The following is a 15015-nucleotide window of genomic DNA, read 5'->3' on the forward strand; positions in this document are numbered from 1 at the left end:
AACTTGGTCAAAACAAGTTAAATTTCTACATCCAGAGCTAACAACAAATATAATAGTCTATATACTGGAATAGACACAAGAGGAATAAAGACAATTGAAATTAGAAACTTTATCTCAAAAGATTTTATTTTACTTTGCTGGGATCCTGATATCTGGCAGTTTCTCTTCATTCCTGTTGAAAATAAAACAAATTTTGTAAGCAACCTGGTACAATATACACCAAAAATCAATTCAGCACAAGGTAATGAAACTCACAGTAGGACACTCAATCCTGCCTTCATTGATGTCGTCAATGACACTGTGAGGATGTTTGCCATCAATGTTGCAACCGATGGACTGAGCAGTTCCAAGGATTTCCTTCACAGTTCCTGCAATAATTCAAACACAACCTTCAACATTACTGCAGACACTTGCAAGAGAACAGCAGACATCAGACACCACTCTGCATTGCAAACTGTACCCACCTGAAAGGTCTCTGGCTAGAGAACGATGCCTCATCTGCCGGGCAATATTAACCACCTCATCAAAGGTGATGCTGCCAGTGTGTTTAACTAGAAAAAAAGTGTAGTAACAGTCAATAAGTAATATGGAACCCCTCCACAATCTGACTTACACCCACATCACCAGCAGAAACAAATTTCAAAGCTTAACCAACAGATTGCCTATACCTCCGGTTAAGAATTTGCAGCTCCATCTTACATCCATATGCTTAGGGAAAGTTAAAGTCAGTGGTTATTTCTTCACTGTCAACCAGCAAATCTTTATGCAAAGTGCAACACACTGCCCTAATCCCCATCCACAATCCAGCATGAATGGGCCAAGGCAACTATTTCCCACAGCCAAGGAGCCACCACTTGGCAATACACTAGGACAACTGAGGAAAAGGATATGTGAAAACCAAGGCCTCAGACCTACAAAACTCATGCTCTACGGGAATTAGTGAAAATGATCCCTGCCCCTTTATACTGCTGAGTTAGATTACCTTGAATAAGTAATTCAAGGCAAATTAAAATACCTGAACAGTGAGATCTCATTCGCTTTCTTTGGGTAGACCATGTCATTCACACATGCAACAAAATAACACTGAAACAGGCACACTATTCTGAGCTCTCATACAGGAAGAAATAACCAGGCATTGATAAAATGATTCAAGAATGTGATCAGACTTCTTGATGAAACGCACCATCCTCACTAACAAGTGGGATCACTCAAAGCAGAGAAGATGCATTCACAATGGTAGTGAAACATTGGAATCATACCAAACCCACGTAAGTGTGATGGAAGGAGCTCCCATCACAAACTGCCCACCTGCCCAGTAAGGAACCACATGCTCTATCTATGGGCTTGAATGAAGTACAGCACACTAATACCACCATTTAGAGTAGAAGCAGGGAGCTCCAGGACCGATGGTCTGGTACAGTACTAACGGTAAATATCTTGAAATCTACATGGCCAAGCTTTTTCCCCACAGATGGAAATCAAAACATCTATTTTTTCACTGGAAACTACTTCCACAGTAAATGAACCACGATCACATTGCTTAGGAACTTACTATTCTTTTGCTTCTTTCTGTCCCTGGGCGGTTCCTTCAGAGCTTTGATGATTAGGGCAGAAGCTGATGGGACAACCTGAATCTTTAAATGAAACACAGCCATCAATACCAGATACAACAGTGAAGGCGACATACCATTTTTAAACATCAGCTCCTACAACCCATTCATTTCCCAAAAGTATTTAAAACCACAGGAAAGCCATGCCCAGAGTGACTTTAGTAACACTGCAAACCTCCAGCTGCTTCCAGAATTGAAGGAAACAGTGGCTACAAATGGAGAAAACTCATCCCCACTTCAGCTGACACCAGCAACAGAAAAGCTTAACTTATTGCTCCGGGCACATTACCCAGGAAGGAAAGCATTCGTGGATTCCACCAGTAAAGCATCTTACTTTTATTTTTCATTTAGATACGTCACAAAACAGGCCGTTTCAGCCCAACGAGCCACTCCACCCAGCAACCCACCTATGTAACAGAAGCCCAACCACAAGACAAGTTGCAATGACCAATTAACCTACTAACCAGTACATCTTTGGACTGTGGGAGGAAACACACCCACTCATAAGAACATACAAACTTCTTACAGCATAGAAATGAACTCCATCGGCCTGAGCTGCAAGTGTCGTGCAAACCAGTACGCTACCATGGCGTTTTATTGAGAAGTATGCTCCTGAAAAGGGTGCTCTGCAAATAACCTGGACAAGAGACCAGGCTTGTCAGCACTCTTAACAGTACCTAAACAGTTAATCTTACCACTGCATGTGGAGCAATCTATCTAAGCAAATGGAATGACTACCTGTGGGGATTGGTATTGGACAAGTTGGATGAGCTGCAGGTGCTCAGCATTAGGAGTTGTCAGGGTTGCTTCCTGGTCCAGACCACAGATAGGGCTGGTAGCAGATGCTGCATGTGTTGACAGACCATCTGGATTCTAGCCACTATTCCTAACCCCTACCGCTTGGCTGCACAGTTCTGCCCATGCTTCTGTGTAACAGCCTTAATAGTGAGCCACCAGTGAGCTTGTCAGGATAGAAAAATCTCCACACAGCAACTTCCATCAGTGGCCATTACAGAACTGTGGTTGTAGGGTGGAGGTGACTGAGAATTAAATATCCAAGGATATCAAGTAATATGGAGAGACAGGCAGGAAGGTAAGGGAGGTGGGGTCGCACTTGTAATTAAAGATGAGATCAGAGCAATAGTGAAAAATGATAAAAGATCCAAGGATCAATGTGTGCAGAGACTAGGAATAGTAAAGGGAAAAATTCACTGGGATGTGCCTATATGTCACTGACTGATAACATTACGGTGTCAATAATCCAATAAATATCTGCTGCATACAATAGTGGAATAACAGTTGTCATGAGGGACTTTAACTTGCACATAGATCCAGGCAATCAAATTGGCTGAGGCAGACTTCATAAAATAAATCTGTGATAAGTGTGCTTCAAGAGCAACTTACTGAATCTACAAGGGTAAATGCTACCTTAGATCTGATCCTGGGGAATGAGAGGTAAAATTAACGTTCTCGTAGTTGGAAAGAATGATCATAGTATGATTGAATTTTCTCATACAAATGGAGGGTGCAATAGTTTAATCCAAAACCAGTCTATACTGCCCAAAGGAAACTGCAATGGGACGAGGGAGGACCTGGAACACGGACTATATGATGGGACAGCTGAGGAACAGTGGAAGACTTTCGGCATTCAACAAGCAAGGATAGCAAGTGGAGGGGAGAGCCAACCTTGGATAACTAAGGTAATAAAGGAAGGCATCAAACTAAAACACAATGCATACAAAGTCACCAAGAGTAGTGGGAACCTGAAAAAACACCAAGGACCATTAAGCAAGCAATAAAGGAAGATAGATTAAGAAAGTAAACCAAAAATATAAAAGCAGTGAACATTATTATATAAAACAGGAAGACAATGGGGAATTAATATTGGGTAATGCAGAAATGCCTGAGGTTTTGAATGACTATTTTGCATCAGTCTTTGCAGTGAAGAACATTATCTAATGTGTCAGACAGAAATGCTATGGATGCAATGGGTCCTCTATACAACTATTACCAAAGAGGTAATGCTGAGCTCATTAGTGGGCGAAAAGCTAGCGAAGTCCCCTGGTCCTGATGTAATACATTGCAGGATACTGAAATGACAGAAGTTATAGCAGAGGTAATTTACAATTCTCTGGACAGGTCCCAGTGGATTGGAAAACAGTGAATGGCATGCACTGTTTAAAAAAGAAAGGATGCAGGCAGAAGCAGGTAACTATAGGCCAGTTGGCTTAATGTCTGTGGTCAAGAAAATGTGTGAAGTTATCATTGAAGAAATAAGACATCTGGATGGAAATGTTCCATCAGGAAGACAGCGCAGATTCAGGAAGGGCAGATCAAACTTACTGGAGTTCTTTGAGTTATATAATGAGTACAGTGGATTGAGGGTAATAAATGGCTATTGTATACCTGGATTTCCAGAAGGCATTCAATAAGATTCTGTGCAAGACTTATCCTTAAGGACATACTGAGTTAGGGGTAACGTATTAACATGGATAGAGGATTGATTTAATCAACAGAAGGTTGGAATAGATGGGTGTTTGGTTGGTTAGTGAGCAGTGGGCCACATGGGTCAGTGCTGAGCCCACAACTGTTCACAGTGTGCATTAACAATAGGAAGGGGGACTGAGAGTAGTGCATCCAAGTTTGCTGATCACACCAAAAGCTAATTGTACAGAAGATCTATATTGTCTACAGTGATACAGATAGGTTAGGTGAGTGGATGAGAGTCTGGCAGATGGGGTACACTGTTGGTAAATGCAAGGTCATCCACTTTGGAAGGAAAATAGAAGGTCAGCTTATTTAAATTGCTGCATGCTGTTGTGCAGGAGGGCTTAGGAGTGCTGGTGCATTAAGTGCAAAAGGTTGGTTTGCTGTTACAACAGGTTATCAAGGTGGCAAATGCAATACTGGCCTTCTTTACTAGAGGGATTGAACTCACAAGCAGACAGGTTATGCTGCAACTGTACGAGGTCCTGGTGGGGCTGCACCTGGAGTACTAGGTAGTGTTCTGGTCTCCTTACTAGAGAAAGGATATACTGGCTTTGGAGGTGGTGCAGAGGAGATTCACCAAGTTGGCTGTGGAGATAAGGGTGTTAGCCTTTGAGAAGTTAGTCATCTGGGACTAACTGGAATTCAGAATAAGAGATCTCACGGAAACAAATTAAGAAAGGTATATTTAGAATAGAAGCAGACAACTCTACTGGTAGGTGAGATTAGAAAATTGAGGGAGATTTAAGATAGAGACAAGGAGGAATTGCTTTTACCAGGTCCCTTAAATCTGTGAAATTCTCTATCCAAGGAAACAGTAGAGGCTACTTCATAGCCTCTTTGCATGGCAAGGGAATTATGGGTTCTAGGGAAAAGGCAAGTAGGTTAAACTGAGTCCATAGCCAGATCAGCATGATCTTACTAAATGATGCAACAGACTCAACAGGCCTTCCTGTTTCTATTTCCTATCACAACCCAAGGTGATGAGACTACAGGATCGTGACACCAACACGTGAAGCAGATGTTGCCACTGCCCAAGAATGGCCTACACAGACGAGGGTGCAGCCCTGAGCACATTTTTCACCACCACCAGCTCCCAGAGGCAGGTTCTGCCCAATGCCTTTGTGGTTCACTCAACAGAAATCTCTGCGGTGTTTTATTGCTGTAGGAGCACCAATGCAGGGCTGCAGTATGGTTCAGATCCCCTTCACAGCAGTGCACCCAGATTTTGACTCAGGACCAAGAGTGCAATGACCAACAAGTTCACTCCTCAAAATTATTAATGTACACAAAGTACTTCTTGTCTAGTTGCCACTGGACCATTAGGTTATGATGGCAGTAATCAGAACACATTTAGAACAATAACCACCTTTTTCAGTGGAATATTCTGCAAGAACCATCACCCATTTATCACCACGGCACCGTCTGCCCCAGTGACATGGGACAATTTAAAAAGCATACTTGAGGGGGTGTCTATAAAAGACAAGACCCCAGTATGTTCTACTTGCAGCAAAACAGAAAACCCACAAGGCAAGGACAGAAAAAGATGGCACAATCTACATGGAGCAAACTCAGAGGTCTAAATACAGCTTTCACCGATAATAATACACAATGGGTGCTTTTCTCTCTCCACCCACATAGCCTAATTTTGTAGCAGAAAAGACCATCTTGGGTAGGTAGCAATAGGAAATACCACATTAGTAACCACACCCTACTCACTCTGTTGTTCTGTACCTCTAACATTTTTTTCCGCAGTTAATGAACTAAAATTACAGCACTCTTACAAAACTAAATAAGGATGAGTGCAGACACCTCAGCTCCATACCTGTGCCTGTCGGTTCTGGATGGTCAGCTGGATTGTGATACGAAGGCCTTTCCAGTCACCTGTAGCCTTGGCAATGTCATCACCCACTTTCTTGGGAGACTATACAGGAGCAGAAGGAGCAAAAAAAATTGAGGGAGTCTTGAGCCACATAGAATTCTACGAAAGCCATACTGAAAGGGAAGAGGTGTGGACACTCACCAGACCCAATGGACCAATCTTGGGAGCCAAAGCAGAAGTTGCACCAACTTCACCTCCTGTACATCTGAGGTACACTATGGAGACAAAAGTCAGATATGTTTTACAAAACAAATATAACCACTGCAATTCATCTGCTGTTCACAGATTATCTGTTTTGCTGCATTTTTTAGATGGAGGGGTTTAGGGTTAACATGTTTTCTGGAACATCCAAGGGACTGATTCTAACCAGCAGTCCTTTATACTGCAATTAGATTTCAACTCTCTCATCTAAATGCAACTGTGCCATGCTTCGTCAGCCAGAAATTAACCAAGGGCCAGTAGACAGAAGCAGCTCACAAGGGTTGCTGTCGGCTGGGCCAAGGCACAGCTGAGATGTGGGGGCTCAGGACTGTACTCTGGCCATCAGAATGACAGTGGGCTACTGGTAAGGACTGGCAACATCTTTCATGTGCTGAGAGACCCCTCCAGATCCTGTAGTCCCTAATCACCACCTTCTGGATGTAGGATCCATGCCACCAGTCACCAGAAATAGCCTGTACTTAACATTCCAGTTGTGATGCAAACCTGACCCCCACCTCCCAAACTGTGTCGAGCAGCCTTACAATCCTCAATCAGGCGAATAACACTACACTCCTGTCAAAGATAGAGCACCCAGAACCGAACATAATATTCCATATAGAATCATAGCTTGGAGCGAGACTCCTAATGTTGTAATCAAACCTTATAAGAACCAACTAAATATTTGCCTTCCTACTTACATTTTGTAAGTTAGCATGCAGGTACATCTGCTACGCCAGGACAAGTGCCTGAGTGCCAACTCCTTTCAGTCTGCGCCATTTAAAAAAAATACTTCAAACGCTTCCAAATATTGACAGATTATAGAAGAGCTAGATTTTTGTACTTATTTAACTACTTTATAAAACTACTGTAATTCACATTTTTTTCTATTATTATGTATTGCGTTATACCACTGCAGCAAGGGCAAGTTTCATGACACCTGTGGTGATATTAAACCCGGTTCTGATTTAATAGTTGTAGGCTAATAGTTGGAAATCGCCTGAAAGTTCAAGCACAAATCAACCAGTTCTGAGTTGCTACAACCACAAAACACAAACTTCTTATTACAGAGTGCTTAAGCCTTATCTACTTTATCTATAATTTTATTATCTTATAATTAAGTAATACCCATTTTTGTTTACTCTCAAGATGAATGACATTTGCAACGGAGGGGTCTATTATCCTAAAATAAGACTGGAACTACTGAGGTCTCCCTTCAGCTGCAAACTGTCACTGACTGGCATGCTTCAAATGGCATTAGATACAGAACACCAGGACTTGCCCCAATGACACTTTCTAAACCAAGATACAGTGCAATTTGAAATTAAATTATACAAGACATTACAAATTATACCAATGTCCTGATGCAAGGTCTTGACCAGATATGCTGATCTTCACCACAAATGTTACTGGACCGCTGAGTTCCTCCAGAAGTTGCTGGTTGCCTGTTATAATGTGTACTGTTCTTACACGACGATCTTTGCACCATTATGCTGTTTCGGCGCTTGTCATTGCTTTTATTGTTGGGTTTATTGTTATACGACGTTTACTGCTTGCTGTGATATTTATGTGAGCCAGGAATTTTATTGCACCATGGCATATGAACTAATCAGAACACGACTCCCATGAGATGGCCCTCCAGAATTTCACTTCGCAGCAAAGCCAGGATGCGTGAGAAAACCCGCACCTGAACGCCACTTCATGGGGGCTAAACTGACCTAACACGAGAAAATCTGCAGATGCTGGAAATCCAAGCCACACACACAAAATGCTGGAGGAACTCAGTAGACCAGGCAGCATCCATGCAAAAGGGTCAACAGTCAACGTTTCGGGCCAAGACCCTTCTGAAGCGGCTCTGAATAGAGATTTCTGGCCATCAGGGTAATCATGGGTACAGAAAACACAGCGAGGTGTAAGGGGGGCATAAACTTCAGAGCAGGCTCGAACTGCCCGTTCTTCTTCCAAATAACACGGACCCCGTGTGGCGATGCACGGCGGCCGTTCACCCGCTTCCTGGCCGGTGCCCGTGTCCTTCCCCGGGTGGACCACTATCAGACATCGGTCATGGACACGCATCCCGGGGGCGGGACAGACAGTCAGCCCTGAGAAGTCTGACCGGGTAGGGACCACTAACAGTTACGGGCAAACCGGCTTCAGAACTCCCGCACCCCTCCGGACACGTGCCCAGGAAACACGCGGGCGGCCCAGGGCCCGGTGGGGCCTAAACTCCCAAGACCTAGCCGCCGCCTTTCGCAACCCAGACTCACCGATCTTAACTTCGTTGGGGTCGAATTTAGGAGGCATCGCGCTGGCTTCGACGTACAGAGGGGCACGGTTTAGGTGTCGGATGAACCCGGGTTCGGGACGACCGAAAATTAGTTACACCGTCACCGACGCGAAAGCGAAGAGGAAAATGTAATCTCGCGCATTCATTTTATACAGGGGACAAACCTCGCGATGTTTTTGAATGGCCCCACCAAGGCGCCATATTTGATGAGGCAGAGAAGGTCGCAGCCGCCAGCCAACTTGCAGGAAGTTGTCACAAAATATCAGATCAAAGTTGTTGGTGACACGATTGTACTTAGGGTCCCCTTAGGGTCTTGGCCTGAAACGTCGACTGTACCTCTTCCTAGAGATGTTACCTGGCCTGCTGCGTTCACTAGCAAATTTGATGTGTGTTGCTTGAATTTCCAGCATCTGCAGAATTCCTGTTGTTCACAAAATATCAGCGCTCACTTCGCAATGATCTTGCTCGGTAGTGTAAAAGGGGCAAAGGAATAGAGGGTGGTGCGTATATGGGATGCCGGAATAAAGGGGTGAGGCAGGTACATTAACAACGTTTTAAGGACTGGGGGGGGGCGGAAAGCGCTAGAGGAATTTAGCAGGTCAGGCTGTATCTATGGAGAAGAATAAATATTGGATGTACCGAGCCGAGATCATTCATCAGGACAGGAAACGAGACACTTAATAGACTGTCCGGACTATCATCTAGAGCGTCAATCAGAAAAGTTGGCTGTCCATTTCCCTCCATTGATGCTACCTGACCCGCTGAATCCACCAATTCCCTTTTTTTTCTCTGTTGCTCCAGACTGCAGTATCTGCATTCTCTTCGATCTTTCCTTACGTGGTGAAGTTCAAAGTAAATTTATTATCAAAGTACAATCGTGTCACCATATACAACCCGAGATTCATTTTCTTGCGGGCAAAGCAACACAATAGAATCAATGAAAAACTACACACAAAGCTAATCAAACAACCAATATGCAAAAGATAAACTTCAAATACAAACAAAATAATAAAGAATATTGTGAACATGAGTTGTAGAGTCCTTGAAAGTGTGTCGATAGGTTGAGGGAGCAGACCAACGCCGAGGTAAGTGAAGTTTTCCCCTCTGGTTCAAGAGCCTGATGACTGAGGGGTAATAACCGTTTCTAAACCTGGGGCTCCTCTACCACCTTCTTGATGGCAACATGGCCTGGATGATTGCAGCCCCTGATGACAGATGCTGCTTTCCTGTGTGTAGATATGCTCATCTGAGGGGAGGGTTACCCGTGATGGACTGGGCCGTATCCACTACTTTTTCTAAGATTTTCTGGCCAAGGGTATTGGTGTTTCCATACCAGGCCGTGATGCAACCAGTCTGGACAGTCCCCACCATGCATCAATAGAAGTTTGCCAAAGTTTTAGATAACATGCTGAATAAGTACAAACTTCTAAGGAAGTAGAGAAGCTGTCGTGTCTTCTTTGTGATGGCACCTACATGCTGGTCCCAGGACTGATCCTCTAAAATTATAACACCAAGGAATTTAAAGTTACCACCTCTGATGCCCTGATGAGGTCTGGCTCATGGACCTCCAGTTTCCTGTTTAGAAAGATTTAGAAGAATATGGGCAAATGAAACTAGCTTAGATGGGCATTTTGGATGGCATAAACTTCAGAAACGAAGGATGACCAGAGCACTATGGCTGGAAGTATCTCAAAATAAAGCAACTGCAGATGTTTGCAAACTGAAATAAAACAGAAAACGCTGGAAGTACCCGGCATCTCCGACCGTATGTGTAGAAAAACAAAGAGTTAAAGTATGAGGTGGAAAAATATCCTTCAACAGAATCTTCCCTGTAATTTAAAACTAACCTGTTTTTCCCCCTTTTCCAGTTGCGATGAAAGATGTTTAACCTGAAACATTAACCCTGTTTCTGCCTGATCGGTTGAGTGTTTCCAGCATTTCCTATTTGTATGACCAGTGGAGTTTGATACAATTCAATCCCTTGCTCCTAGTTGTTCGAATTAAAGATGTGGATCTAAATGTTGGGGGTAGGAGGATGTATGATGAAGAAGATAGCAGATGATGCCAAAATTGGCTGCATGGTTGACCAGGAGGACAAAAGTCCTAGACTGTAGGAAAATTCAGATCATTTAGTCAGTCGGCAAAAGCATGGCAAATAAAATTTACTGTGGAGAATCGTGGGGTAATGCATTTGTGGAATTGTCACAAGGCAAAGGAATATACGATAGTGAGGGGGTATGGAGTGCTGTGAAGCAACCGATATCTACGATATTTTAAAAGTAAAGGAAGGGTGATCAAAGCACATAGAGTATGTTTTATTTTATTGCTAAATAGTTTTGCTCAACAGTTAAAAGGCACACAAGAGTGCTTTCCTTAATTAGCTGAAGCACAGAACGTAAAAGCAGGTGGGTTATCACGGCTTGGGTATGGCATGGAACAACTGGTTATTGTGTTGGGGTTGTACGTGGGCAGAAGGAATAGGGACCAGTGACCGTTTAGGTCAGTGAATCGGCAAGACCAGAGTTCAAGGCCTAGTGTTTGGGGTCCTGACACTGACGAGTCTGGAGTTTGAGACCTAGTGTTTGGCGATCGGCTAGTCCTGGGATCAATTCCAAACACCGAAGGTCAATCAGAAGTCTGGAAGTTGAGGCCCGGTGGCTGGAACAAATCTCTGGAAGTCTGCTGGGGAAGTTCAATGTACACGAGTGCAAGTCTGCCGGAGGCTGAAGACATCCTGTCCTGAGTTTGGAGGACTGTGTATGTGCGTGGTCAGTGAGTGGGAGGGAGGGACTTGGTCATATTTGCCCGGTTGGTGGGTGGGAGGGGAGGAATGAGACTTGTTTTGCTGGTGTTGCTTTATCACTTGATACATTCTGCTTTAATTTGTGTTCAGTGTTGTTCTGCTGAGCATTGTGGGCATACTGTATTATGTTGGCTCTAGAATGTATGGCAAGCCCTCTTCCCCCCACCCCGCCCCCCCCCCAGCACAACCTTAGGCATGTTGGTTGTGAATGCAAATAACATATTTCACTGTAAGTTTCCCTGTACAGGTGATAAATAGGTCTGAATCTTGAATCTTAAAGTTGTGATTTCACTGGAATTCACAAGAGTGCAGAAGTGATTTGCAAGGATACTGTCAGGACTGGAAGTTTATAGTTATGAATAAAGTATAACCAATGTCTATTTTGTTTGGAACGGAGAGAGGGGACATATGTTGATGAAGAAGAGATTCCGCAGATGTTGGAAATCCAGAGCAACAACACACACAAAATGCTGGAGCAACTCAGCAGGTCAGGCAGCATCTATGAAGACGGATAAACAGTTGACGTTTCTAGCCAAGAATGTTTATCAATACTTAATACCAGTGAAACAATATAACCTATATCTGAATTGTGACAACGGAGCTCTGAATCAGGTGCTTGCAGATAAGGACTAAGTTGGGTAGTTTTTTTTTGACGTGATGGGACAGATGGCCTCCTGCCTAGTAAATTTTCTGTGATTCTATGCTCCTGTGATTTTCTGGTTGCAGTTGGCAGATAAAGATCGCGCTGTTTCGGATTGTTTTGCGTAACATAAGAAGGGAAATGCCTTGAAATACTCAGCAGCTAATACCGCAGCATCTGTGGAGGGTATTTCCAGTAATTGTTTTAGATTCCCAGTGCCTACAGCAGGGGTTCCTAACGTTTTTTCTGCCATGGACCAATGCCATTAAAGCGAGGGGCGGTGGGCAGCAGAACAACGCGATCACACTGAGAGTTCGGGAGGTCCACCGCACCTCCCTCTCCGCCCGCTGGAGGGCGAGGCCGCTCTTGTCCTCCGCTGGCTGCTCGTCGGCGTTGGAGGAGCTGCGGGAGTCGGAAGGCGGAGCCGTGGTGCTGCAGTGGGGCAAGGCGCCCAGGGCCCCGAGATGATGCTCTTCTCCCGGCGAAAGAAGCAGAATGAAGGGGCGCGGAAGCGCCTGGAATATCAGATGTGTCTGGTGAGCAACGCAGCGGGGCCCACCCCCGGTCTGTCTCCCCGCTGTTTCCGCATCACTTTACCCCCCCCCGATCCTTCCCTGGGAAGTTTGCTCCGGGAGGAGGAGGTGGCTGCGCTTCCCTACCCCCCCCCCGTTTTTCCCTAACGCTTAATCCCCGTTAAATGTCTCCGATCTCCTCCCTGACAACAACCTGTGAACTTTCTTCCTTTCTCGAGCGAGGGAACTCTTCCTTCAAAACAAGTCCAAGCGCCGGCTGTAATGGGGAGTAACGGCATGTACTGTATTACGTTTGATTGCGATAGTGGCCGCGGCAGGACTTCTGACGGGCAAGCGGTTTCCTGTCCACTTTTCGGATCGGGCTGCAAATTTAAATCCATACGTGTCAGCTAACCTCATCTGCCAGTCGCCTTCTGTGGTGCCGTGGTTGCAAATTACTCTCAGTATCTTAACGAGGGAGGTTTACACACCCCGACTGCAGGAGTAATACAGGGCAACCAGCGTTTACCAGTTCAGCCATGGGTTTCTTCATTCTTGAACATTCAGCCTTTGACAGTGCTCAGGCTGTGTGCAGGATTTCTCACTGTTTGCCTGATTGGTAATAATTATATCATTGTCCATTATTGCAGCAACACTATACGGAATGTATAGATTAAAATAATTCTGGTTATTTACTTCCATCGGGGTCGAGTGCTGCTGAGATACATGCTAGGATGCACTGGGATGCATCATCAGTGATGTAACCTGGAGTGATGGGTGTTTTCGGGTTTACTCTCGTCCTGGCTGGTGTCCAAGCAGCCTCTGTGATGGTTCTGATCTTTTCTTTGCAGCCCCTCCCACCCCTGTAGTGCCAAGGAGGGAGTAGGTTCTGCCCACCCAGCAGCCAGCAAGACCTCTACGCCCCACCTCACACTGTGCCCTCCACCGCTGCCTCTGGCACTGCTCTCCCTGGTGAAGTGACTGAGACATCAGAGTGCATTCCAGAAGCCCAACCCAGTCTGAGTTTTTTAAAAAAAACACCTACCTCTGACGTCTCCTAAACTTTCCTCCACTCACCGTGAACAAGAGCTTCATCAAGGTTTGAGGAACAATCTTCATGTCATGTGCTAGCATTTGGTAGTTTGCAAGATGGGCAAAATTTGAATATGCTCAAGATATAACACATTTCTTCCCACTTCAACAGGCCCGAGAAGCCGGTGCAGATGACATCCTGGACATTTCAAAGTGTGAGCTGTCTGAGGTAAGCTGTCACCATAATCAGCCCTTGTGGATGGAACTGCTGGTTCCATTAGACAACTAGGCACTGACCAGTGATTTGGGATTGTGTTCAAGAGCTGAGAGGTAATGTTGCAGCTAGAAAGGACCCTGGTCAGACCCCACTTGGAATACTGTGCTCAGTTCTGGTTGCCTCACTACAGAAAGGATGTGGAAACTATGGAAAGAGTGCAGAGGAGATTTACAATGATGTTGCCTGGACTGACGGAGGATGAGAGGTGACCTGATAGAGGTGTATAAGATGATGAGAGGCATTGATCGTGTGGCTAGTCAGAGGCCTTTTCCCAGGGCTGAAATGGCTAGCACGAGAGGGCACAGTTTTAAGGTGCTTGGAAGCAGATACAGAGGGGATGACAGGGGTAAGTTTTTTATGCAGAGGGTGGTGAGTGCGTGGAATGGGCTGCCGGTGACGGTGGTGGAGGGGGAAACGATAGGATCTTTTAAGAGACTCCTGGATAGCTACATGGAGCTTACAAAAATAGAGGGCTGTGGGTAAGCCTAGGTAATTTCTAAAGTAAGTACATGTTCGGTATAGCGTTGTTTGCCGAAGGGCCTGTATTGTGCTGGAGGTTTTCTATGTTTCTGTGACCCTCCACGTTGTTTGGGTTGCATTAATACACAGTCTACTCAATTCTCTAGGAAAAACTTGCCTTTCAATGGTTTCATCCATTAGACTTATCGCACATAGTGCTCCTGCAAAAAGTGGTTTGATTTATAAGCAGTTCACTTGATTATCAGGTTACTTGAAGATAAATTTTGTTGAGACAATTTTCCTGCGCTTTGTTGAGTAGTGACACGGAATCCTTTCCATTCACCTGGGAGAGCAGAAAAGAACCTCAGCTTAAAATCTTAATTGCTTGGAAAGAAACATAGAAACATAGAAAATAGGTTCAGGAGTATGCCATTCAGTATGATCATGGCTGATCATCCAACTCAGAACCCTGTACCTGCCTTCTCTCAATACCCTCTGATCCCTTTAGCCACAAGGGCCATATCTAACTCCCTCTTAAATATAGCCAATGAACTGGCCTCAACTGTTTCCTGTGGCAGAGAATTCCACAGATTCACCACTCTCTGTGTGAAGCAACACACATCAAAGTTGCTGGTGAACGCAGCAGGCCAGGTAGCATCTCTAGGAAGAGGTACAGTGGACGTTTCAGGCCGAGACCCTTCGTCAGGAGTCCTGACGAAGGGTCTCGGCCTGAAACGTCGATTGTATCGCTTCCTAGAGATGCTGCCTGGCCTGCTGCGTTCACCAGCAACTTTGATGTGTGTTGCTTGAATTTCCAGCATCTGCAGA

The 15015-nt window shown here is 44.8% G+C and overlaps 2 protein-coding genes across 7 annotated transcripts in view; one reads left to right on the forward strand and one right to left on the reverse strand.

The window, feature by feature from the left end:
- Window positions 1-108: 108 nt before the first annotated feature.
- Window positions 109-8602, reverse strand: rpl12 (ribosomal protein L12). The gene is made up of 7 exons (XM_063073819.1): window positions 8445-8602; window positions 6121-6194; window positions 5923-6021; window positions 1553-1634; window positions 465-551; window positions 256-368; window positions 109-172 (listed from the first exon to the last, which is right to left on the reverse strand). Exons 1-7 carry the CDS (start codon window positions 8479-8481, stop codon window positions 167-169), a joined length of 498 nt encoding a protein of 165 aa, XP_062929889.1. The 5' UTR covers window positions 8482-8602; the 3' UTR covers window positions 109-166.
- A 3694-nt stretch (window positions 8603-12296) lies between these two features.
- The window catches only part of lrsam1 (leucine rich repeat and sterile alpha motif containing 1), a 77912-nt gene continuing 75193 nt past the window's right edge, over window positions 12297-15015 (forward strand). For 3 of the 6 annotated variants that reach the window (XM_063073834.1, XM_063073835.1, XM_063073833.1), the window contains exons 1-2: window positions 12297-12443; window positions 13624-13680. In XM_063073834.1, coding sequence (XP_062929904.1) covers window positions 12372-12443; window positions 13624-13680 — 129 coding nt within the window. In that variant the 5' untranslated portion in view covers window positions 12297-12371. Of the gene's footprint in view, window positions 12444-13270; window positions 13519-13623; window positions 13681-15015 lie in introns of all 6 variants that reach the window. The other 3 variants (XM_063073836.1, XM_063073838.1, XM_063073837.1) reach the window with 2 other exon arrangements.

This window comes from Mobula hypostoma, chromosome 21, assembly GCF_963921235.1.
Source record: "Mobula hypostoma chromosome 21, sMobHyp1.1, whole genome shotgun sequence".
Lineage (NCBI taxonomy): Eukaryota > Metazoa > Chordata > Chondrichthyes > Myliobatiformes > Myliobatidae > Mobula > Mobula hypostoma.

Bases quoted from the DNA above. Each gene is read 5' to 3' on its own strand.
- rpl12 (XM_063073819.1), bottom strand. From the start codon at position 8,481: ATGCCTCCTAAATTCGACCCCAACGAAGTTAAGATCG. The intron at 6,022-6,120 runs GTGAGTGTCCAC...GCTCCTGTATAG, and splicing joins AGATTGGTCCATTGGGTCTG to TCTCCCAAGAAAGTGGGTGA. The intron at 552-1,552 runs GTAAGTTCCTAA...CTTTTTTTCTAG, and splicing joins CAGAAAGAAGCAAAAGAATA to TTAAACACACTGGCAGCATC.